We start from the raw sequence: 23,691 nt of genomic DNA on the forward strand, positions 1-23,691 counted from the left end.
CTACAAGAGGATTTGCTAAGCTAGGAAGAAAATATTTTCAGTTCAAATGTTACTGGTCTTGTATATTAAAAAATTGTAATCTAGCCAACACAGAAAATTTCCAAAGGAGTATGTGTAACTTGAAATTTACATTATATTTTGTTTTGCAACTCAATAAATGTTTGTGAACTTTTACTGTGGCTCAAATTTTGACTGTTGAGCAGGAACTATTTAAGTTGGTCACCTTATTGAAGAAGAAATATCTTGCTTTGTGCGGAGCATGATATACTTATTATAAGCTTCCAGGCTTGGGCAAAATTGCTATGTGATATACTGTGTACAAAATTGCTATCTGATGTACTGTGATTGCAAAGGCAATCACAAATAATGGAGGTGATAATGATGAAGAAGATGATGATGATGATGATAATAATTCATGATTGCTGATGAAAATAACATTATCAAACCCTTACTATGTGCCAAGCACTATTAGAAGCACTTACACACACTAATGAGTTTAATCAGCAAATAATCTTAACCAACGAGGTAAATGCTGAGATGAGCTAGTTTCTCTCCGAATCTCTGGCACTGGTAAAAGAACTGCTAATAAATAAGAAATTAGGGTTAGCTAAAATACCTAGGCACTTCCTGGAGAAGCTCAACCTTGATGGAGCCCACAGTGGGTGGTTGGTTTAGGAAGGAGCATGCCCATCTGGCTCTGGTGACACTAAGGCCAGAGCTTGGTTGTGGCCACCTCATAGCGGATGTAATAAACTCCACTGGGGTGCATCATAGCTTCTTTAGTCCCCTTCTATTTCGTCATTCCCTTTATAATAAAAAACTCGGGCAGTTCTCTAGAAAAGTACTATTTTGTATCTTGGGGATGTAGGGAAATGTGTGTCCTGTGTTTTGAGTTGTCACAATGATAGGAATTCGGTTATCACTGGCAATGAGCTACTGGAGGAGTGAGGGATGTAAAGTGTCTTGGAAGCTAAGATAGTCTCAGATGGTAAAGAATCATTTTATCCAAAATGTCCATGGCTCTCCTTTGAGAAACAGTGTTGATGATTCAGGTCCTCAGCAAGTGATATCTAGGCTGGCTTTTACAGTGGTAGAACTGGAATAGAAAATGATACGGTAGGGAAAGGCTGGGCGTGGTGGTTCACGCCTATAATCCCAGCACTTTGGGAGGCCGAGGAGGGCGGATCACGAGGTCAGGAGATCGAGACCATCCTGGCTAATACAGTGAAACCCCGTCTCTACTAAAAATACAAAAAATTAGCTGGGCATGGTGGCGGGCGCCTGTAGTCCCAGCTACTCAGGAGCCTGAGGCAGGAGAATGGCGTGAACCTGGGAAGTGGAGCTTGCAGTGAGCCGAGATAGCGCCACTGCAGTCCGGCCTGGGCGAAAGAGCGAGACTCCATCTCAAAAAAAAAAAAAAAAAAGAAGGAAAGAAAGAAAGAAAATGATATGGTAGGGAAGAAATTATAGAGTCAAATCGGGAATATTTCCCCCCAAGTTTTTAAAAAATTGTTAGGCTGCAATGAGAATGTTCTAGTACTGCAGTACATTTATTTGTTAAATAGTTGTTGTAGAATACATCTTTGCAATGGAAACTCTAGAAGTAGGAGGGAAATATATTTGATGGATATATTGAATGAATTTCCTTCCAGGCATATTATTATTATTATTATTATTATTATTATTATTTTGAGACAGAGTCTCACTCTGTCACCCAGGCTGGAGTGCAGTGGCGCAATATTGGCTTACTGCAGCCTCCACCTCCTGGGTTCAAACATTTCTCATGACTCAGCCTCCTGAGTAGCTGGGATTATAGGCGCACACCACCACACCTGGCTAATATTTTGTATTTTTAGTAGAGATGGGGTTTTGCCATGTTGCCTAGGCTTGTCTTGAACTCCTGAGCTCAGGCAACCTGTCCACCATGGCCTCCCGAAGTGCTAGAATTACAGGTGTGAGCCACCGTGCCCGGCATTCAGGCATATTAATTGACTGTGTGTAGGAGAGATCATACACACAACGCATATTTTATTTATTTATCTATTTACTTATTTATTATACTCTAAGTTCTGGGATACATGTGCAGAACGTGCAGGTTTGTTACATAGGTATACACGTGTCATGGTGGTTTGCTGCACCCATCAACCCATCATCTACATTAGGTATTTCTCCTAATGCTATCCCTCCCCTAGCCACCCACCCCGCAACAGGCCCCAGTGTGTGATGTTCCCCTCCTTGTGTCCATGTGTTCTCATTGTTCAACTCCCACTTGTGAGTGAGCACATGGGGTGTTTGGTTTTCTTTTCTTGTGTTAGTCTACTGAGAATGATGGTTTCCAGCATCATCCAAGTCCCTGCAAAGGACATGAACTCATCCTTTTTTATGCTTCATAGTATTCTATGGGACAACACATATTTTAAAATTGCTATTTTGATTATTTGCATTAGAATGGAGTCCTTCAGAGCCTCAAATCAATAGTGTATATTTATAAATTCTGGACTTCTTTAAGGCTTCTGTATGTAAAGCACCATTAAATATTTACCTCTCTTTAAATATTTAAAGGAATAAGCTTTAATTATATTTCCAGTGTTCTATTTATCTTTGCGTTATTCCAAACAAAACGGGAGGGAATTTATTTATACTACATGTCAAAACTGTCTTGTGAAGTAATGCTTTAGCTAATATTACAGAAAATGATAAGCCAAAGTATGACTCTTTGGTATGCTAAGTACTTTGAACTAAAGGAGATTAGAAGCCCTCAGAAACAGCCTCAGAAGCAAAGTCTCTCTCTGACCTCCTGCCCTTCTGTCTCTTGTCCCTCTTTCTCACTTGAAGTGACTAATAGAAACTGGAATTCGTCTTCCTCTTCCCTAAAGCAAACCATAAAACCTCAAAAGGTCACTCTGTGCCTTCTCCCTCAGCAGTCTCATTCCAGCGGGGTCCTGCCCCATACCCAGGAGGAAGGAAAGCTTCACAGCCAGAAGAATCTAAACAGACAGGCCTTGTGGGTTTCCAGCCTCGATCTATTACCATTAGATCATAGATTGGACCCTCTGTCCAATCACATTTCTATACAGTTATCAGTTTTTTATCAAACCTAAGCATATGATAAGTTTCCCTTGGGTCTTTGGTTCTGAAAGCTCCCATGTCACGTAAAATTTTGATGAAATAAATTTGTTATGCTGTTCTCTTGTTAAATTGTCTTTTGTTATAGGAGTGTCAGCAGTGATCCTTATGATGGATAAGGAAAGCTATTACACCTTTCTGCCCTTACATTAATACGATGTAGGCATTTCCGTAAACCAGCTGTCATAGAGATAGCTTTTCTCCATGGACTTTCTACAGCATTAGGCTGCAGTCTCTAGGCACTGTTAGGCTGCTTACCTGCCCAAGAGTTTTCAGGTTTCCAGAGTACATCCTGAACAGTGCTCTCCCACCAAAACATCAAAACCCTGATGTCTGAAATTTCTTCTCTGACCCTTAGAATGAAGTCAGCTCTCAATGAATTTGTCATACTTCATCAGTTTTCTATATTTTTGGGTGACAACTAAGTGTTATTATATTTTTAGTGCACCTCTCTAATTAATATTTATCCTTTTTAATTTGATAAGATACTTGCTTATTACCCTTTTCTTTAGAATTAGTCTTCCCAGTGGAAAAGATACAAAATAGGACTTTATTTCTTTTGCACAGAAGTGTGCTTGTCCGAAGCCTCTGTGTCTTTAGCTACGTGTCTTTTCTTTGTGTACTCTAAAACTAGAGTAGGAAGAAGGCAGGCCCTAGTCCCCTGGCACCAATGCTGGGCCTTAACCTGTGCCTCTGTGCTCTCTAGGAGAGTCACGGAATTCAGGACTCTAGATCATGGCTGAAGGAGTTATTAGGCTATCCCTCCTAGTGGGATCATCCAACATTTAAAGAAGTTTATTATTGAATTTTACTGTTCATATATTTCACCTGTATCAGGGTGAGTTATAGCAGACTCCAATAGCCATACCATATCCACTGGTCAGTTTAATTAAACACTTGCTAAATTAATTAATCAATCCTGGAAAATATGAAATGTATGAAACTATGTCTTTAAGCAAACTATAAGTGATATTCCTAAAATTTTGGGTATGATGATCTAATTTTGATTAAAAACTATGATTTATTCACATATATAATGGTAAATATGATATTTTAAAACAAAATTTGTGTCATTTTGTCCCCTGGATATTTGGATTATGAATTATAATAAATTTTCATTTTCTTTTTGTACTTATCTGATTTTTTCAATATTTTTTCTATAAATATGTATTCAGTTTTAAGAAAATACAAATTTCCAAACTACATTGACAGCACTATGCTAGCCCTTGCAGTGAGGTTGAAGAATTATTAAGATAACATTATGTAGTCTATGCTTTTAGAAACTTATAATTTGGTTTATTGACCAAGGACATATGCAAACAAAAATGTAAGTAATTATATATTAAAGATTTAAATAGTAAAAAAACCAACATATTTTGAGATAGTGTGTAATGATAAGTGATAATGAATTTTCTATCTTTAAATGACCTTATTTAATTATTAGAAAATAAACCTTATAATGTATTCTGATCATCTTCATTAGGGTGAGAAAACTGAGGACTGTTTTTTGATCTGACTTGTAAATCTGTATATAGATTACAACATAATAACAGCTAATATTTACAGGGTGCTTATTATGTGCCAGGAACCGTTCCATGGTTTTCCATGAGGTTAAGTATGGTACAGTGATTAAGAGGGTAATTCCTTGAAACTTCTGCTTGACTTAAGTCTTCACTTTGCTATTAAGAGAAGCCACGAGAGCTTGGGCAAGTCATTTATCCTGATTGGGCCTTCATTTCTTCATTTTGAAAACTAAGGCAATAATATCTGTCTTACAGGGTATTAAGTGGATTAAATAAATGGTATACGTAAAATACTTAGCACAAATGTGGCATTGTGTTAGCTATTTCCACAATATATTAACTCATTCAAATTTTATAACGGTATCAGGCAAGCATTAATGATATCACTAATATTAATATTTCTACTTTTAGATGGAGAAATCAAGACCAAGAAATGTTAAATGATTTACCTGGAGACAGTAGGTGGCAGGGCTAGATTTGAACTATGGTACCATCATGCCAGTGTCTATGCTTGGAACCACTCTATTGAACTGTGTCTTCCAATTATAAACGGTCCAATATCTTTAACATTATGAATAAGTTGCTGATAAGTAATAAGTAATGCATGTCTTCATGATGCCATAAAATAATTATGCTTTTGGAAAACAGTAGTGATTATCTATGTAACGTATAGTATTAGAGTTTTAAGAAGTAAACAGTTATCTCTGGTATTTGGTAAACCAATTTAATTAAATTATATATCCTTACTGAGGACAAGGGTAGAATTCTCTCTCCTCTCTCCTCCTTCTACCCTCTCTGTCTGTCTTCCTCTCCATTCCACACTCCCACCCAATCTTCTACTTAGCTAGCATTGTGTTGCTTTTGTTTTTTGTCTGAGGGTCAGTGTTGGTAATGGAAACCTCACAGTGAATTCAAGTCTTTTTCTCTGAGATATAATTGAAATCTCAGAAGTCATTGACTTCAATGTGGAGTTCAAATTCTTATCCCAAAATATTTTACATGATTATTGTCATAGCCTTTACATTTCAGTACTTTAGATGGGAAAGGGTTTGATAATATAAATGGTTTAAAGTAGTTTTTATTGAAGGAGTAACAATAATAGGGTAGGCACATAATTTATTAGATACATATTTGCTAATGTAATTGGAACTATCACTAGAACAGAAATTAAATCAAAGCAATTAAATATTTATGCTTGAAGAATATTCTAAGTTCAATACAATTTAAACCAATTATAGAGTTTTTAAATCATTTTAAGTTGTGAGTCATAAATATCAATCTAATTATATATGTGTGGAATAGCTTTGTTTTTTGCCCCTAAAATAGTTCAATCCAGTGGTTCTCACCCCTGGCTGCACGTTAGAATCACGTTAGAATAGGGCGTGGGGGTTAAAAATTCTGATGTCCACGTTACACACTTGACTATAATCTGTGGGGAAGGGACTCAGACCACATTTTTCTGCAGATTCCGAAGTGATTCCAATATGCTGACTACAATTGCTTTAACAGATTACTGAATGTTCATGTACACTGAACTGAAAGTTTGGCTCTTCAAAGGCATTCTATTAGAATAGCAGAATTTGCTTCTCAGCCACTTGAAGTTTGGCTCTCATCACAGGAGCAAGCATCTTCCCATAGAGAAAGGACGTTCGTTCAATTTGGCAGAACTCTGAGCACAGGAAGAACCATGAAGGACATTATTTATCTTTTCCCTGGGCTTGCGGCAATCATTACACATGAACATGTTTATTTATTACAATAATAAATGGTTTTGTTTTTAGATTCACATGCAAGAATCTCAGCATCTTCAAAGAAGGACCTTTCATAGTCTCTAAAATCTCAAACTCACTTGTTTTTTATCTTTCTTTGCTCTCTGCATATATATGAATTTTGGCAGGCAAATTTTCATTGATTAAAATCGAAGAAACATTTTTTTCAAATAATGTTTTAAAAATCCCAGATATTTCCAACAGATGAAGAGCTGGCAATTGGGCCCCTTGCTTTGCAAGAAAAATATAAGGATACAATATTCTTAGAAGTCTATTTCTATCCAAGAATCTTACATTTGTTGTTAAAGCCAATAGCTTCATTGTCAGGTAATAGAAAATCAGAGCTTTCTCTCCGCCCTGGGGGTACCCTCCTGAATAAATGGAGCTCAGGCTGCTGTCAGACACCAACTAAATTAAAGAGCCATCTTTTAATAGCTGAGGCGTGAAGCTATTATCTTCCTGAATATACCGCCAACTGAGAAGCAAAGACTACAGAACCATCTTAAGATATGCCTCTAAATAATCCTAAATGGAGGGCCCAAGAAGTAGAGATAGGAAAGGAAATATCTTCTTCTTACACTTCTAGTGTCAGTTTCTTCTTAGTTCATTTTCTCCCTCATATTCTCCAATAATCTTGGCTTTTATGACTCCTCTTATACATCTACCATCATAGACAGGGTCCATTCTGCACAAGAATAGTCTTATTATAATCTGCACAAGAATAGTCTTATTATAATATTAAGCTCTGTCACTCTGTAGGACAGTAAGGACGTCATATCTTAATAGTTTACTTGTTTTATTTTAACATTATGAAACTCTGTAAGATCCTTCAATATTAGTATCAAGCAAGTTTTGTATATGACCAGGCCACAATATACAAAAATTGCTGGCAAGGTGAAGATATCGTCCATCTGTGTAAGAACTGAAACACTAAAAGTAAATGATTTAATTTCATATCATCCTTGGACTTTTTTCTTCTCCAAGGCAATTAATGTATTGCAAGTAAGTATGGGAAAAATTTTAAGGTACATTTTTATTTGAATATCAATGACAAACTCATTTAGGTGTGTTTCTGTTCAAGTCATTGCACCAGCAATAGATCCTTGCATTCAAGAATTCATTTCTGTATATCAGAAAAATCCAGAAACTATTTTTTATGTTGAAAATCCAGAGTAGGTATGGAAATATTGCAAAATATATTCCTTGTTATTGGGAGTGTAAAGTGCTAAAGAGAAGAACTTAAGTATGAAAAGAAAAACCTTTCTTTTAATTCAGCACTCATGATTAAGTTATAAAGAATTTAAAATGTGTTAATCTAAACAACAACACAATAGATTTCTGGGTTTGCTGAACTAGTGGGCAAAATAAATTATGCTTTGAGTCATATACAAAGAAAAAAGTCAATATATTTTGGGATAATACTATAGTTGATTTAGTGACACCATATATATGCTCTTTTTTTTTGACTTTGCAAGAGTACTAGGACATGAACATTGTACGTATTTACAACTTGAAGTCAAATGTATCAGAACAAGAATGAATTAAATGCCTTTCTTGGAAATAATGTATTGACAGAGTTTGACACAAAGAAAAATAGCTAAGATTCTACAACTCAGAAGAATTAAAAGATACTGCAGTAACACAAAATTGACTTTTAATGTACCAGTTCATTGTATCTTACAGAAAATGAAAACATTTTTTTTTTGGTAATACAGATTGATTCTTCTCCTCAAAGTTATACTTGATATCTATTAAATGCCTTTAAATATTGGTTTTCTTTTAATCAGGTGGCTTAATGACTTTTGTATTTTTCATCTCTTGTTGTACATCCATTGCCGCTCTGGCAGTAGTGAGCTATGATACAGTTAAGTTCTTAACAAAACGATGTCAGTTATCCATTGATATTTCTTAATGCATCCTATGCCAAAAACTGACAAGTGATTCCCTTTTAATCCTCCCCTCCTTAGTGGTCAGCTACTCCATGAGACCACCATATTCTTTGGAGTACTAAAATCAAGAAACCCAGAATGGCTGCCAGCAACCAAATTGGAATCTCCTTTGAGTCTACTTCTAATTGCCAAAATAAAAAGTGACTATATTATTGCATAAAATAACACTTTGACAGGTACCGGCCCCCTTTCCATGAGAGAAAGTTTAAATTTACAAATGCCATATTTGGCTAAAAATTACTGTGACACAATATGACAGCACTCACTTAAAGATGGCTTCCAGTGTTAATGTGACCAAATTATTTTCGTTCTTATATTGTTTTTTTATTTGAATTGCTTCTTTTTGTTTGGGTTTTCCAATGTAGATGTCTCAGTGAAATGTGCGGATATACTTTGTTCCTTATATGGTCACCAGTGTTAATTATGGACAAATACATTAAAACAAGGGTTCCTAGCCCAGTCTCCCATCTAATCTCTTTGATACTCTTGAAATCTAAGTCTGAGGAGCGATTTCTGAATTAGCCAGTGTTGTACCAACTTTCTGTTAGGAATTGTATTAGAATAACCTTTCTTTTTCAGACCTGCTCAGTGAGACATCTTGGGGAATGAAGTAGGAAAATAGAGATTTGGTGGAAAAACAGCAAAATGAGAACATTAAAAAGACTCATTCAAGTAGGAGTATAAAGGGCATGGAAATTCTGATCCTTTGAGCAAAATGAGAAGACAAAAATTCTGCTCAGCAATATTCAATGTGTTAAGATTTTTTGTTTTTTACACGAATGGAAAAATGATGTGTAAGTGGTATGGATTTTAATCAGCTAACAGTCGCTCCAGAGATTTTGATCAGCACCAGTTCCTATACTAGTAAGTATTTAAAAGTTAAGAAATACTACCACATTTAACATTATAAAGGTAGAGTTCTGGACATAACTGAAAATTAGATGCTTGCTTCAATAGAAATTTGTTCCCACTTGTATTTCCAACAAAATTATCAGAACATACATAATAATAGTTGAAGTATGGACTTCTTCCAATGAGCTAGCCCCCATATTTGAGGTGTTAAAGTTATTATTTGGGAGATAGTCCCCTCTTTAAATAATATATCATCTCATCCTAGACCATTTAGGTATCTTCCTTAATTTAGAAGTGCAAGTTCTATTTATACCACCAGTGTTTGAGTTTAAACTTTACAAACTCTTTGGATTTATAGTTTTGTACAGTTTGCATATCCAACCTAACTTAAAAATGTGCACGCATAACATTGTCATCTTTTAATATTAAAGCATCTGAAAATTTTCAGATATGTTTTTGATGAAAGAAAGGACCTACTTTTATTACAATATTTTGTCTGAATAATATATGATTATACTTATGGTTTCATGGACTTCCAATTGTTCTATACCTTCCACACACATAACTCTATAGAGTAAATTTATTAGAATTATTACAGAGCTTTAAATGCAACCACAATCCATTCAGGAAACAGATTTATTTACTTATGTTCATGGGAGGAAAATCTACATAAAAACATTCATGAAAGCATACCAGCTATGTCATACTTGGATTATTATAGTAAATCCCATTTATTAGAACTCATTGTGAAACAATGGGAAACCATGAAATGTAATTTGAATACAAATATTGGTCCCTGTGGGGTCTCAGCAGTCATAAAAATATAGGAAAACAGAGCTTTATTTAAGATTGGAGCTGCTAATGTGGAAAATTGTGTTTTGAAGCTGGACTTAACTTTTTATTTAAAGCCCTGAAGATTTTAGTGTAAACTCTTGGATGACAGCTTCAGCATTTAATTTAAGCCTAATGATGACCAGCAAGGAAAGTGACATCATTAACTACATTTTCTATTTGGGAAAAGGTTTAGAACTACACTGTTGACTTTTCCCCCCAAACACAGGCACTAGTTGGGTTCTCTAGTGTATATACAAATAGGAATAATAAGAATTTTGAAAGTTGCGTCTTTGTTTCTGCATTAGGGATTCCTTTTATAATGTAATTGATTTTCATATAATGTAAATATGAAATATTAAATAAGTTTAAAGTTATTTTTATAGGACAATAACATTTCATAGGCTAACAGAAAATCAAGCTGCTAAATTTTACAATTTTTCTGTCCAGCAGTTTATCTATATAACTGCCCTGAGTAGATGCTAAATGCTGCTTAGCAAATGGCCCTTAGAATTTAAATACAACTCGATAAAGCTACTCAAAAGATAAAACAATTCCTCTTAGACATGTGTAATTTTAATTATAAGAAGGTAGAAGTCTTTCATTGGTTAAATATTATCTGCTTATTTATGTGTCATACTTCATATAAATGGGATTATTAAGGAGTTTTAACTGTGCTTGTTACCATGGATTGGAGTCCATATGAATTTTTTTTTTCTTGGTCAAAAAGGCAGGATTTTAAAGAGTAAAATATTCTGTCTATTAGAGACTTGAAATATTAACTTTTAGAAAGGTATAGATTGTTCCCTTGTGAAACTGAGTTTTGTATAACCTCTCAGTTTATGTAAAGAAGCCTGTATTTCAAATGTGTTGCTCTAATTTGTTTATTGTAGTGCATTTCAAAATTGTACAAATGTGTAAAGTTTGTGCTTGTGGAACCTGCTGCTCTGAGTAGCTTTACTTTCCTTAATTTAATCCTAGCAATTCTTAAGCTATTGCATGCCCCGTTCATGAAAGGATACTTTGTTGGGATGATACAGCTTAAACAGTTTGGCTCTAAGTCTCCTTACGTAGAGCTTCCCTTAAATTTATATTAATTTATAATATATATTGAATGATAGCTTTACAAAAAACAAATCAATGAATTGGTCTTTATGAAAATGACTCTTTACAGTAAGTAAAAAAGGGTTATCACAGTTTTGGTAACTTGCATGAGTTCATATTGGAAAAAAAAAACACCTTTCACATGTTCTTAATGACTTTAAAACTGATGCACTCTAAGGGCACATTCAGTTGTATGCTCTGAAGCAGTAGACACCATACAGCTTATGCTTTTTATCTGGGAAACCTACAAAGCGCACTGCAGCCTCAGTAGGACTGCAGCGCCTTCTTGGCCTAGAGATAGGGTAGCGGACGCTGCCATCCGCCAACCAGCCCGCATCACAGCGGTCATATCCGAGAATTTTCCAGGCAGCAAATATCTGGCCCACTTTTGCAATCTGAGCACCATCATTGAGACAAGCTTGAACCGCTTCATCATAGGTCAGTTTGGTGGGGTGGATCAGATAGTAAAAACGGCCTGTAGAGAAAAGGAGACAGAGTCAATGGGCTGGTCTTCAACTGAGCCACACAGAGATAGAAGGAGCCAAAAACGGAAGTGTTTCTCAATGAAGGGGGATATAGAGCAATGTTTGTAAAATGTTGAGAACATAGAAATGTCAATTAAATGTAGTGTCCCTAGGTCACTTCCATTAAATTAGTTTTTTCCCTTGCCCCTTAATATGTGTCCAGACATGCCCCTTTTATCGCTCTAAAAAGAAAAGGGAAATGGCAGAAGCAGTTTCTGTTAGCTAATTAGTGACTAAAAGAGCCCTTCTGTGGCACTAGAGAAGACAGAATTCCATGTTAAAAGCAAGGGCTATTTAAATTCTAGCTGTAGCGAGACTGAACCCCAGCACAAGTTTCTGGAGAGGCAAAATTTGAATGTGAAAGGATCAAAACACATTCCTGACATAAAAGTCCATTTTAAAAAAAATCAAAAGCCCTCAAGTCCTTTTCATTACAGGTATCAATTAGACATTATTCTCATTCAAAGACTACGTATGAAAATGCATAAAATACAGGAAGTCACTTGCCACAGATAATACGTACTCAGAATGTAAACCTAATCTGTGTTGGTTCACTAGCAAAGAAGACAAATTTGTTTATTTTTTTTCAACTTCCATTTGTTGAAACCCTGACACCTAACTATTTCTCAGTTTCACTAGAAAGACAAATAAGTCTCGATCACTTATTGAATAGTGTTAATTACTGAGATTCCTTCAACATGTATTAAATATGTGTAAAATGTATAAAATATGACTTCAACTGACTGAAAGTGATAAATACACACGGACTGAAGATTTTCTTATGCATCTTAGTTTTAGGTTGAATCTAATCAGACTCTCTTACCTGATTAGACATTGTAATATGATGTTCCCCTGCCCGTCATTAGATATAGGTTACTGAAGTGTAAATTAATGCTTGCCAGTTCTTTCTAGACTGAGATGATGTGATTTGGAGAAAGGGTAGTGGCCACTGGAATATTAACTAGAGGTTAAGTATAATCATCTACACCAGAGTTCAGCAAACTATAGCTCATGGGTCAAAATTGGCCTCCTACCTGTTTTTGTAAATGAAGTTTTATTGGAATGCTGCCATCTCCATCTGGGTTTAGTATTTTGATGGCTGTTTTTGTGCTACAACATACACATTTACAATGAGCCGTTGCAGCAGACACCATATGGCCAGGAAAGCCAAAAATATTTACTATATGGCCCTTTACAGAAAAAGATTGTCGGCCAGGCACAGCGGCTCATGTCTGTAATCCCAGCACTTTAGGAGGCTGAGGCAGGCTGATCATGTGAGGTCAGGAGTTGGAGACCAGCCTGGCCAACATAGTGAAACCCCATGTCTACATAAAAAAAGAAAAAAAAACCCACAAAACCAAAAAACAAAAATTAAGTAGGCGTGGTAGCATGCACTGTGGTCCCAGCTACTCAGGAGGCTGAGGAGGGAGAGTCACTTGGGAACCAGGGAGGTGGAGGTTGCAGTGAGCCCAGGTCGTGCCACTGTACTCCAGCCTGGGTGACAGACAGGGTGATACCCTGTCTTAAAAAAAAAAAAAAAAAGATTGTTGACCCCTGACCCATAATCTCTTTCTATTTTTCCCAAAGCTTATCACCAGGGACCTCAAAAATAAATAATGGGGCCAGGGCTTGCTTCATGAGTGTGTGACCTGTGCCACCACACAGGGCCCCACATGGAGAAGGGCTCTGCATTTAGTTTAATGCTCTGCTGTCACCATCTTAAAATTTTTGACATTTTTGAACAAGGAGCTCCACATTTTCTTTCCTTGTTTTTTTTTTTCTTTTTATTTATTTATTTTTTCTTTTAGAGGTGGGGTCTCACTATGATGCCATGTCTGGTCTCAAACTCCTGGGCCTAAGCAGTCCCCCTGCCTAGCTAGGCCTCCCAAAGTGCTGGGGTTATAGGCGTGAGCCACAGCACCCAGCCCACATTTTCATTTTACAGTGGGCCGCACAAATTATGTGGCTGGTTCTGAAGACAGCAAGAGAAGGACTGAGAGGTATATGAATTTTATTCATTATACAGCATCAACACTGCTGCAACCTTTCCTTCTGCTTTCACCTTGAGAGTTAGTTCTACTTTCTTTTTCTTGCTTACTCCCCACTTTGTCCTGAGCTCTGTTGATCACCTATGAATAAGTGTATATGTGATTGAGAAAGGGAGAGCATGGGTAATAATGAAGGCACGCTTACTTTGATTGAGAGAACCATATCCTATGGAGGGCACACACTGGCAGCATCATCTTTGACAATAGGTAACAGACCTCAAGCCACATAACAGTTTCAATTGTTTCATGTAAAAATGGGATGAAATAAAATGTACGAGTACTGGTAATATGTACTTTTGCTTGACTTGTGTGGATATTTAAAAATTATGACACTCAAGAAATTTTTATATCTTTTTAAACTAGAGCAAAACTTCAAAGCTTGTTTTTGTTTGTTTTTCTAAGAAGATAAGATTAAAAGCCAAGTGTAGTGTCATAGTATGGAATAGTCTCTGAGATAGGAAAGAAGGCAGTACAGTTATTATCTTACCATTGAAATTGGATGTAAAACAGAAAACATCATATCTGCTTTTATCTTTATCCCAAAATCCATAGTTCCTGACTCCAGGCACTGTGTTCTGGCCCCCACAGGGCTCTCTGGGCTTTGTGATGGGATATTGCACAGAGCCATCACTGAGCCAGCCGGCATTGCACCAGTCCAGCCCACCCCGCCAGGCGTCGTACAGCTGGTCGAAGGAGGCAATCGCAGCATCCTGGTCCAGACACGCCTGCTGCGCCTCGTGAAAATTGAGATTGTAGCGCCCCAGTCGTGGAAAGTAAGGGAATACCACACCTGTCCAAAGGAGAAAGCAAGGAGTCATTAGAAGCCCCAAAACTAACAACTCTGAGCAAATGCCACCTAGTTGGTGAAAAACATAACAGACCCCCCATCAGATGAGACAGTAGTTTTTTGTCAACTAGCAACTGTTTCTCATGATCCCTTTCCCTTTCAAGCAGCCTCTCAGTTCTCAGCATCTCATGATCAGCTTTTCTATTTTATAACTTCAGTGATTTACTGCTTTAGCTAAGAGTTCAACTCAAGTCTTAAAATTCTCCTTTCTGAAGAGATCTGTCCACAGATTACAGTTTCCAAATAGCCCTCCCTGAGAACTTACCGTTTGCTGCCAGTTACTAACTCTATCATGGGTTACTACTGAGCTCTGTCACCTAGGGAAAAAGTCAGTATTGAATACTAAGAGTTGGTGGCAGATATAGAATAGTCATTGCGGAATACTAAGAGCAGAGGGGATGTAGTGCTCCAAGAGAAGGTATTTATCAAAATTCACAATGTTTTTCTTAGTAATTTTCCCTATATAATTAGTAATTAGTTTTATGTAGTCTTTTAAATGTATAAAGAAGCATATTAACAAATGATTCAAATGTAGATATATAACTTTTTACATGTTCTTCTAATAACTTACAGATAAGTAACCTTCACTTAGGGGGGATTCTTATTTGGAGAAATGTGAAAACAAGCTTGTCCAACCCATGGCCCGTGAGCCACATGTGGCCCAGAACAGCTCTAAATGCAGCCCAACAAAAATGTGTAAACTCTCTTAAAACATTGTGAGATTTTTTGTGATTTTCTTTTTTCTTTCTTTTTTTTTTTTTAACTCATCAGCTATCATTAGTGTTATTATATTTTATGTGTGCCAAGACAGTTCTTCTTCTTCCAATGCGGCTGAGGAAAGCCAAAATATTGGATACCCCTGCTAAAGTGGACTCCTTTGCATATCTAGCAAGAAAATAATTAAACAACCTTATTTCAGATTAATAAGACAGATCTGTACGAGGCATGCCTCCATAGAAAGTATCATGGTATTCTTGTATGTTTACTTTTAATGTAGCTCTTAATCTTATTTTTTTCCTGCCCTTAAATAGCACAAGTAAAACAAGGGCTTTCATTTAAAAGTATTTCCATTACTATTTTTCAACTTCCACATGTATATATTGCAAACTGAGAGTAAGGGGTTTGAAACATTTTTATTATAAACAGGAAAAAAAAAAGCTTCCCTAAGCTCGTCCTATAAAAGGTAGGTACAGAATAGACATCCATTGATTGACTAATGCCAAATAATTAAGTTAAATATTTTGAGGACAAAAGTTCCTTAGCAAATGTAAACAGTGTGACTTCGCATTTGATTTTGCCTAGGAAGATGTATGGCTTTCCAAAACATTTCTTTTGGTCAAATAATTATGGGAGGTGACTGAGCTGTCTCACAACACTCCGCCCAATTTCTTTAAAGGCTAAGGATTACCAAATAAGAAAGCAAAGTTGCATCACTTGCTGGACTTTGAAAAGGACTACTGTGTCAAAGTATTTCTCCGATGGTTATTAAAAGATAAGTAATTTTGAACCATTATTCAAGGGCTTGCCTTGAATTTTTGAATATAATTAGAAATAATTAGTATTTTGGCATGTGGAATGCAAACATTTGTCCCACTGACACAGTAATTTGGTGAGTTATAGCACATGTGCTATTTTATGAGACTGCAGACGCTATTCAAGATGATGTACAAACTCACTAATAGCATAACCAGTACACAGGAAATATTTCTTTAATAAATTGTCCTAGAAGACTCTACAAGAAGAAATTTCAATGGCCTTAAATCAAGTCACATCCACTGAAGGCCTCTGTAGGACACGTTTGTCTCTGTAGGGCAATCCAGCTGGCATTATCCATGAAAGGCAGAGATCCAAGAAAGCTTCCTGATCTCATTCTGCCTTCTCAGGTTCTTGGCTGAAGGATCTATAAGCTGAATCAGAGCCAAAAGGAAGGAGTAAAAGCCTCTCTTGGTTGCCACTAACTCCTGTGGTGAGGGGGGAGGGAAGGCCTGGAGATGGTTCTATCTAAGGAGGGCTCTGCCCAGGCACTGAGCTGGGAACCCAGTGAGTGCTGGGAAATAACTATTATGGTGCCCTGGTCACTCGTATCTTTTATCCTCTTTCCTCAGCAACCTTGGGATTGCTGATGAAAAGGAAAATATTCAATTTATTCAGTAGAGATTCCTTTTAGCTAGATCTTAAGTGACAGAAAATCTCAAAGTATCTCAACCTGAAGATAGAAAGAAACCAGTGGGGTTGACTTCCATTTCCAAAATGGCTGAAGATGGTAACATTGGAGAATGCAGAATATTTTAATTTATACTAATTTTAAAGACCTGGAAAATCTTTCAGGTTTAAATTCACTGTAGTGTATTTTGGTGGACTCTCATAAACATCGGGACAAGTTTTTCTCTAGTAATTTGTCCTTGATTAACCACTGAACATTACTTAAATATGATTTAGTTCCACAACAAGTGCTATATATTTTTATTTGAGTTGTTTTCAAATTTAACATAATTTCATACAATCATTTTTTAGAGTCAAAGTGAAACTTATGTTAAAATTTTAGTATTTTTCAGTTGTAAGAATTGTCAGCTAAGTGTTGTATCAGCTCAAAAGATTTACTTAACAAATTTGAATTACTGTTGGATATGCTGGAAAGAACATATTCCAAGTAAATCAAGGTAAAGCTCTATGCTTTACTCAAAGTTTTAAAACTTTCCTTGTATTCTACAAATTTCACATGCACATTTCAACAGTAAGATGTATCTTACAAGCAGGGCCATTTTTGGAACTTCATGATTGTTAGTATTTTACTTGCTTACTTATTATACTTCTGGCTAGTTAAGATTTTAACATCCAATTGCAGAAACCTTCTTGGCTCTGTAGAAAAAATGTGCAATTCTTACAGCTGAATTCTGGAGCAAATGGTTGCTTTTATCCAATGTTGCAAAAATAAAAAAAGTTAAACTTTTATGGATGGGAAAGAAGGTGGTATGATTGTCCAAGGAATATCTGACTAATTTAGCCTTCATACTTATATGTCAAAATATAATCAAGGGACACATAAAAGTTAGCTTTAATAATTACATAAAGTAAATATTTCTAGTCATAAAAAGGCAGAGACCATGTAGCATAAATAATGTTACCTTCCTTAGTGCCTGTCGTAGTGCTTATCAGTGCTATGCACATATCTGAAATTGTGTTTCTATTTCTGATAGTTCTCAGACTATAATTTTGTATATTTAGCCCCATTTTCACCAATGGAAGATAAATACAATGGAAGTTTGGAAGCATAAATGTCATGTTTTTCATATCATTATTTGTGTATTTATTGATTGCTGCGCTCAATTGAATTGCTGATTCTGTAGTCCAAGCTTCTTCCTAAATTCCTAGTGACACTCTTTTGTTACATCTGTATAAAGCTTGTTGCTTGTTGCATGCTATTTCTAGGTAGGTAATTGGTGGCAGTCAGAGGGCTCTGCCCTATCCAAGATTCTGTATGAAAATACTGTGTTTCCATATCTAATTCCAGCTCACATGGAGGTCAGTCTTTGTTAAGGATTTACAATTTTTTTTTTTGTCAGTGTGATTATATGGACAGTTCTTAAACAACAACTAACAGCAAGGCACTGTGCTTGGTACTCTAGGATATAGGTATGGATGTGGCCTCTTCCTGTATTTGACAGGATATATATATATATGGTTTGAATCCAAGGCAGAATAAAAGCTTGTAATACAAATAGGAGCTATATAATTTAGGCTACATGAAGAATTTTTTTTTCTAATTGGTAAAATTCTTTAGTGTAAATAGCATTTAAGCTGGTATTAAAGGACCAACACAATTAAAGATAATGTGCAATTACAGTTGGAAAAGCAGCTCAATCAAGGCATTTAAAATGAGATGCTTCCCTGGCCCTTTGGTGCATGTTAGAAGACTGACAGGGAGCTTGAGTACCACTGCCTGATTGGTAGATAGTCACATGTAAGAATGTAATTCATAATGAAAAAGGTTAAAAATGAGAATGAGAGCTAATAAATGATAACCAGAAGGTATGTCTCTTGCCATGTGTGGTTCAGCACAGATTTCAAACTCTTATGCATATAATCTGCTGCATCTTGAGTTTCTATCCCAGAATACATGGAGATTGTCCTTAGCTTATGTCAAGTTTTCTCAAATTTTATTTTTATGGCTTTTATTTTATTCTTGTGGCTATCTTAATTTGTTGTAATTTTACTTTGAAATATCAATCCTCATCTTACTCTGAAGTATATTTAGATAAAATAATATCCCGAGTTTTTCTTGAAAATTATTCTGTGGTAGTGGGAGTAAGAAAGCAAAATAAAATAAGATTGGCTATATCATGATACTTTTTGAAGCTGGATGATGATATATGGATTCATTACACTATTCCTTTTACTTTTCCAAATGTTTGAAATTAGCGACAATGAAAAGTTAAACATTTTTATCCCACCCTGTCACCAATGTGAGACTTAATGCAGGCAAGCTGGAATGCTGTCGGTGGTATCTGTTGTTCACATTTTTGCTTTGAGTAATTTCTCTCTCTTATCTATGATGCCCTCTCTCCTGCTTTTTCATGCTCATTACCTTTTGAAGGGCTTACATTCATGGTCCAAATCAAGTATCTCTCTCTTTTTTTTTTTTTTTTTTTGAGACTGAGTCTTGCTCTGTCACCCAGGCTGGAGTGCAATGGCCCAATCTCCGCTCACTGTAACCTCCGCCTCCTGGATTCAAGCGATTCTCCTGCCTCAGCCTCTAGAGTAGCTGGGATTACAGGCATGCACCACTATGCCAGGCTAATTTTTGTATTTTTAGTAGAGATGGGGTTTCACCATGTTGACCAGGCTGGTCGCAAACTCCTGATTCCAAGTGATCAACCCACCTTGGCTTCCCAAAGTGCTGGGATTACAGGCGTGAGCCACCGAGCCCGGCCAGGTGTCTCTTTCTTAAGAATGGTTTCCATGACTCCCACATTGCATGCATACTTTTTTGTATTTGAAAGTTTAAACACTTTGTATCAAACATTCTTTTACTTGTAAACTATTTACTGAGCATGAATTCTGTTCTTGGCACTCGAATGTCCTCAAGTAGTTCATGCTTAACAGACAAAGAAGTTTACAAATATTTACAAAACAAAATGTGATTGGAACTATAATGGAAGTCTACAAAAGGTGCTATGAGAACATCATGGAGGAGGGAGATTTAACAGCTACCACGAGCCCAGGACAGGTCCTAGCTTATCGCTCCAATAACTTTGGGCCTTTCAGAGTTTTCTAAAGCCTGAAGCTGCTGAATGCTGCTGTTTTTTTTAAAGCCTCTCCTCTACCAACAGAAAATTTCTCCTTCTTGCAAACCCTCAAATCACAGTGGAGTAGAGCATAGGCTTCATGCAATACCTTTGGTATCAAATTCCAGCTCTAGCTCTTACTAGAGCTAGCCATGTTATCTTAGAAAAGATGTTTGTCTTAAGCTTCATCTATAAAGAAGATTGACCGAACATGAACAAAATAAATAGAACATATGATTATAGAAATTTGTTTGTGCCTACTTATTTTACTGACTTCTGCCTTATTGCATTAAATTATTTGAGAATCTTTAATGGACTATAAGATTGTTGAATGAAAAGAGCAAAGATTGGAATTCTTTCCATCTCGTGGCACCAAAACAGCACCTGTAAAAATATGTATCAATTAAATTGGCTTCTTGGACCACATTTACTTAGCTCATATGCCTATGTGATATAGGGCAGGAATGTTCCCTAAGCATGGAGAATCTGGAGATTTGCAATAGTGCAGAGCCTAGGAGAAAAAAAATTATTTTCTTAGTCCCCTTTCAGTGTCTCTAATTGTGTCTTGGAGGAGCCTTGATTTGACCCTATAATGCATTATACTGTAACACAGGCTGAAGCTCCTTTTAAACAGTGACCTTATTTTATTGTATTTATTTTTATTATTTCCTTCTATTTCTGGTAAGTTATACTGGTTTCTTTTTATTTAGAGTTTAATTTTGTAAAACAAACATAGACAGCAGATATTGCATGTGAATTACTTAAGTTTAGGAAATATTTAGCTATATAAACGTAGGGTTTTAGGAGAAAAAGTAACAACAGATAATAGAATTCAAACTCGTTTATGGATAAATGACCTGCCCCAGTTAAAAAACTGATACTGGCAGAGTTGAGGTGAACCTAAGCCTCTTAATACTACTAGCTCAAGGCTCTCTCCAACCTTCAATGCCCCTTTGATAAATAGTTTCAATTAAGATTTGATGACATACTGTCTTCTCTAAGTCAACTCCTTCCATCCTGAATAATGCCAATGTTCATGGATATTAATGTGAATCAATAAAATCTTAAAGCACAAAGTGGCATGTACTCAGGGGCCAAGAACTACCTATAAGAGACAACGAAAGGTCACAAAAATATACTTTACGATGTTCTGCAATTTATTAGATGTATAAAGCAGATACATCTCCATACATGTGATAGGATTGTATGGGATTCAGAAGGTCAAATAGTCAGTGATATGCTAGTGGACCAAACAGATATTTTCCCCAAAGCCACAAATCTGTCCTCAGAGGTGAAAGGAGCTTCTAGCAAGCATACACTTAGAGTTTTATGTAGATAGGGAAGGAAATCATTCTCTCAATGCTGCCAAAACCCACCCTTCAGTGTAAAATAATGCTGAAATTTATGAAAAATAAGATGTCCTGTGATCCATGAGAAACTAAGGAGAGGAGGGTCTCCACAGGGTGGACACTGGGCAGAGGGGAGGCAAGGATGGCAAGGACACTTTTTATTGTACAGGTTTTTACACATGTTGGTTATTGAACCTACTGAATGGCCTACATATTTAAGAAATAGAATTCTCCCACAAAATACCTCGACCAAATGGCTAAGAGACTCTGAACCATTACAAAATCACTTCTTTAGAAGAATATATAAAGAAAGCTAGAGATTACCTTTTTGTTGAATTAAGGTTTTGCAGTTATTTTACAGAATACAATTACATATATTTTAGTTAACAGATGTCCTTTACAAAACATGCCATTATTTTGAAACTGAGATAATTTTAGAAACATAATAAAAAAGTACACAGTCTGAATTTCTCAATAACCATATAATGGAATTTAGATGATTTTGAACAGCATAAGGCAGTATCTGAAAACTGTTAATTCAGTTCCACTGCACGTTTCTCCTAGTTACAAATAGCTTCAATTTTGCACATAAGCATTGTGTATGCATTTCAAACATGAAAGCTGGAATCATAGGCAGACTGTAGAATACAAAAGAATAGAAAAAGATGCTAGGCAAGGACTTTGGTTTTTCACTTGATTACTGTGTTAACCACTAGACATTACTCCTCATGAAAAAAAAGCGACTATTAATGACCATTTCTACGTTGAACATGACTTATAGATACCCACCTTGTAAGTCCAGTGCTACCACAGCAGTGTCATCTTCTAATCCTTCAATCACCTCACACTTATATCTCCCATAATCTTCCAGAGTGAGGTCTGTGATGACCAGAGAAGCATCATTATCACTGCCTCCCTTCAGAAACACTCTACCCTGGTAGCCTCCATAGGTTTTTTTGTGGTATCCCATGGAAACAAAAACATCCACTTCCTTGAGGTAATCCGAAGTTAGCTTCGTCCACTTAATTCGGATTTTATGGATTCCTGAGCCAAATGCTGTAGGGTCTCGATAAAATTTACATGGCAGTGTAACATTGCCACCTCTGTGTGAGAACACCTTGGCTTGCTCTGCTTCCACAAGTAGACGGGGGCCATTTTCTGCTATAATTAAAAAGGAAAAAAAAAAAAAACTATTAATATACTTTCAGACATTTTCGTAAAATGAAATATATCACATATATAGGGTATCTGACAAAGGATAGCTTTGAGTGGTTAGCTTCTCTACGTAATCTCTTTTGAACCATATAGAAAGGGACCTCTAATAACTAGAAGGTCTCTAAAGTAGTCATGTATTTTAAACCAAAGGGGAAGAAGTTACATTAACGTCAGTAAGAAATATTGGATATAAGACTCCATAGTCATCTGAAGGTCAATGATTTCATAATAAATTCTATCTATTATTGTTTCAATTTTTTCTTCTACATTTAAATATCAAAAATATAGAAACAAGACCAAGAGAAGTGCGAGAGTTGCATGACGGGTTCGTCAATACAAACCCAAACATTTCAAGGTAAGGAAAACCCAGCTGGGCTTTCTAATACAATAAATTTATATTGTACTTACAGGCAAAATATGAAGCAACATGATTCATTTTCATACTGTTCTGGCCAAAGAACTCAGAATATCCTCAATTTATGGCTTCTAGTCAAATATACACCTGTGTTAGGCTCTTCTGAAATATTTCAGGAAATATGTACTTTGTTTTCACAGAAAGGTTAGACAAAGGTAATTTTAATAAATGCTTTTGACAAATTCCAGAAGATTTTGAAATGTATTCCTCAAAATTGGAATGTTAAAAGCGTATCCAAAGTTATACTTCTTTTCTGATTAACCAAATAATTATTTGCTTCTTTACTCCCTTAAATATCCTTCTATTCTCTCTCTTTGTTTTCAGCTATGTCTTGTTTTGCAGTTATCTTATTACTTCCACCTTTCCTTTCCTTGTCCTTTTGTTTTCCTCCAAGTCCTTCCTCCAAGGACTCTATTGCCTTCCAAAGAGCACCACAATATCCTGAGTCTGCCAAGTCAGCAGGTCTGCCGTTTTCTACATATCAGCTGTTATTTTCAGATTTTCGCTTTCTCTGGGGTTTCCCCCTGGCTAGCACATTGTGCTTTTGACCTTGACAGTGTCTCTTGAGGATGTGCAAGATTTGAAAATGAGAAAGCAATATAAGAGCTCCTGGATATAGATATCTTTGTGTCTATACACAGCTTTCAACAGCTACCAAAGCTGCCCTTCACACAACTCTGCAGACCTCCTGCTTGGGCAGATAGGTGTTGAATAATCCTTTGCCATGAATCATTTAAGATGTCCAAATCACTGGGAAGAGTAGCCATGTTGAGACACACAGTTATTGAATGGCAAATATAGGATTTGGATTTTAAAATAGAAAGTATCCAAAAAATAGACATAACATCTCTATT

General features: G+C 36.1%; 1 protein-coding gene and 1 long non-coding RNA gene across 3 annotated transcripts in view; one reads left to right on the forward strand and one right to left on the reverse strand.

Annotated features, from left to right (window-relative positions):
- LOC134739593 (uncharacterized) overlaps positions 1-23,691 on the forward strand; it is a 73,668-nt gene that overhangs the window by 13,586 nt on the left and 36,391 nt on the right. The window lies entirely within an intron of this gene.
- The window catches only part of HAPLN1 (hyaluronan and proteoglycan link protein 1), an 81,338-nt gene continuing 65,167 nt past the window's right edge, over positions 7,521-23,691 (reverse strand). Inside the window, exons 3-5 of one of the 2 annotated variants that reach the window (XM_054488253.2) lie at positions 21,997-22,368; positions 14,214-14,516; positions 7,521-11,629 (exon numbers count right to left, since the gene is read on the reverse strand). In XM_054488253.2, coding sequence (XP_054344228.1) covers positions 11,340-11,629; positions 14,214-14,516; positions 21,997-22,368 — 965 coding nt within the window. In that variant the 3' untranslated portion in view covers positions 7,521-11,339. The remainder of the gene's footprint in view (positions 11,630-14,213; positions 14,517-21,996; positions 22,369-23,691) is intronic. The other variant, XM_063664953.1, reaches the window with a different exon arrangement.

This window comes from Pongo pygmaeus, chromosome 4 (genome assembly GCF_028885625.2).
Source record: "Pongo pygmaeus isolate AG05252 chromosome 4, NHGRI_mPonPyg2-v2.0_pri, whole genome shotgun sequence".
NCBI lineage: Eukaryota > Metazoa > Chordata > Mammalia > Primates > Hominidae > Pongo > Pongo pygmaeus.